Genomic DNA, 868 nt, shown 5'->3' with positions numbered 1-868 from the left:
CGGGGCGGCGCGACGCGGCCAATCGCCTCCGTGTTGTCGAAACTGAAAATACTACATTATGCTAATCGCGGCGGGGCCCGCGCGCTCGGGGGTGGGGCCCGCGCGTATAAAGGGGGCGCGGGCGGGCTGGGCGGTCCACAGGCCGAGTGCACTGTGCTCGAGGGGTGCCGACCCGGCCGGACCGAGCGCGCAGACGGGCGGACGTCGTCGAGGGGGCGCGGCTGCCGCTGGGCTGGACAAGACAGGCGATCCGGATTCGAGTGCCCATCTCCACCGGACACCCAGGTAGCGGCCGCGCCCGCCGCGTCCGTCCGCCGTCGCGGACCGGCCGGGGAGGGGGGTGGGGGTCTCCGCGGTGCCCAGCCTCCCCGTAGCTCGCCCCCCTCTCCTCCCGCTGTCCTCCCCCCGCCTCCCGGCCCGCCGCGGCCGCGCGATCAGGTCCGACGTGTGTCTCCGCAGAACACCGACGATGGAGCGTCTGGCGCCCAATGGCGACTTCCCGGCGATGGCGCGCACCAGCGCCTGCCGCAGCCTCTTCGGGCCGGTGGACCACGAGGAGCTGGGCCGCGAGCTGCGGATGCGCCTGGCCGAGCTGAGCGCCGAGGACCAGAACCGCTGGGACTTCAACTTCCAGCAGGACGTGCCGCTGCGCGGCCCCGGCCGCCTGCAGTGGACGGAGGTGGACAGCGAGTCGGTGCCCGCCTTCTACCGCGAGACGGTGCAGGTGGGGCGCTGCCGCCTGCTGGTGGGGCCGCGCGCCCCGCCCGTGACCCTGGCTGTCATCTCGCGCCCCCTGGAGCCGCCGCCCGCTGAGCCCCGCGACGACGACTCGGAGGACGAGGAGCCCGACGAGCCGTCCAGCGCCCCG

General features: G+C 74.9%; 1 protein-coding gene across 1 annotated transcript in view; it reads left to right on the top strand.

Annotated features, from left to right (window-relative positions):
- Window positions 1-152: 152 nt before the first annotated feature.
- The window catches only part of Cdkn1c (cyclin-dependent kinase inhibitor 1C (p57, Kip2)), a 13852-nt gene continuing 13136 nt past the window's right edge, over window positions 153-868 (top strand). The window contains exons 1-2 of the mRNA XM_013020861.1: window positions 153-285; window positions 460-855. Of these exons, the coding sequence (XP_012876315.1) occupies window positions 470-855 (386 nt within the window). The 5' untranslated portion in view covers window positions 153-285; window positions 460-469. The remainder of the gene's footprint in view (window positions 286-459; window positions 856-868) is intronic.

Source organism: Dipodomys ordii, unplaced genomic scaffold, assembly GCF_000151885.1.
Source record: "Dipodomys ordii isolate 6190 unplaced genomic scaffold, Dord_2.0 Scaffold54, whole genome shotgun sequence".
Classification (NCBI taxonomy): Eukaryota; Metazoa; Chordata; class Mammalia; order Rodentia; family Heteromyidae; genus Dipodomys; species Dipodomys ordii.
The sequence above is the reverse complement of the archived record's forward strand: the minus strand, read 5'-3'. Positions and strand labels throughout refer to the sequence as shown.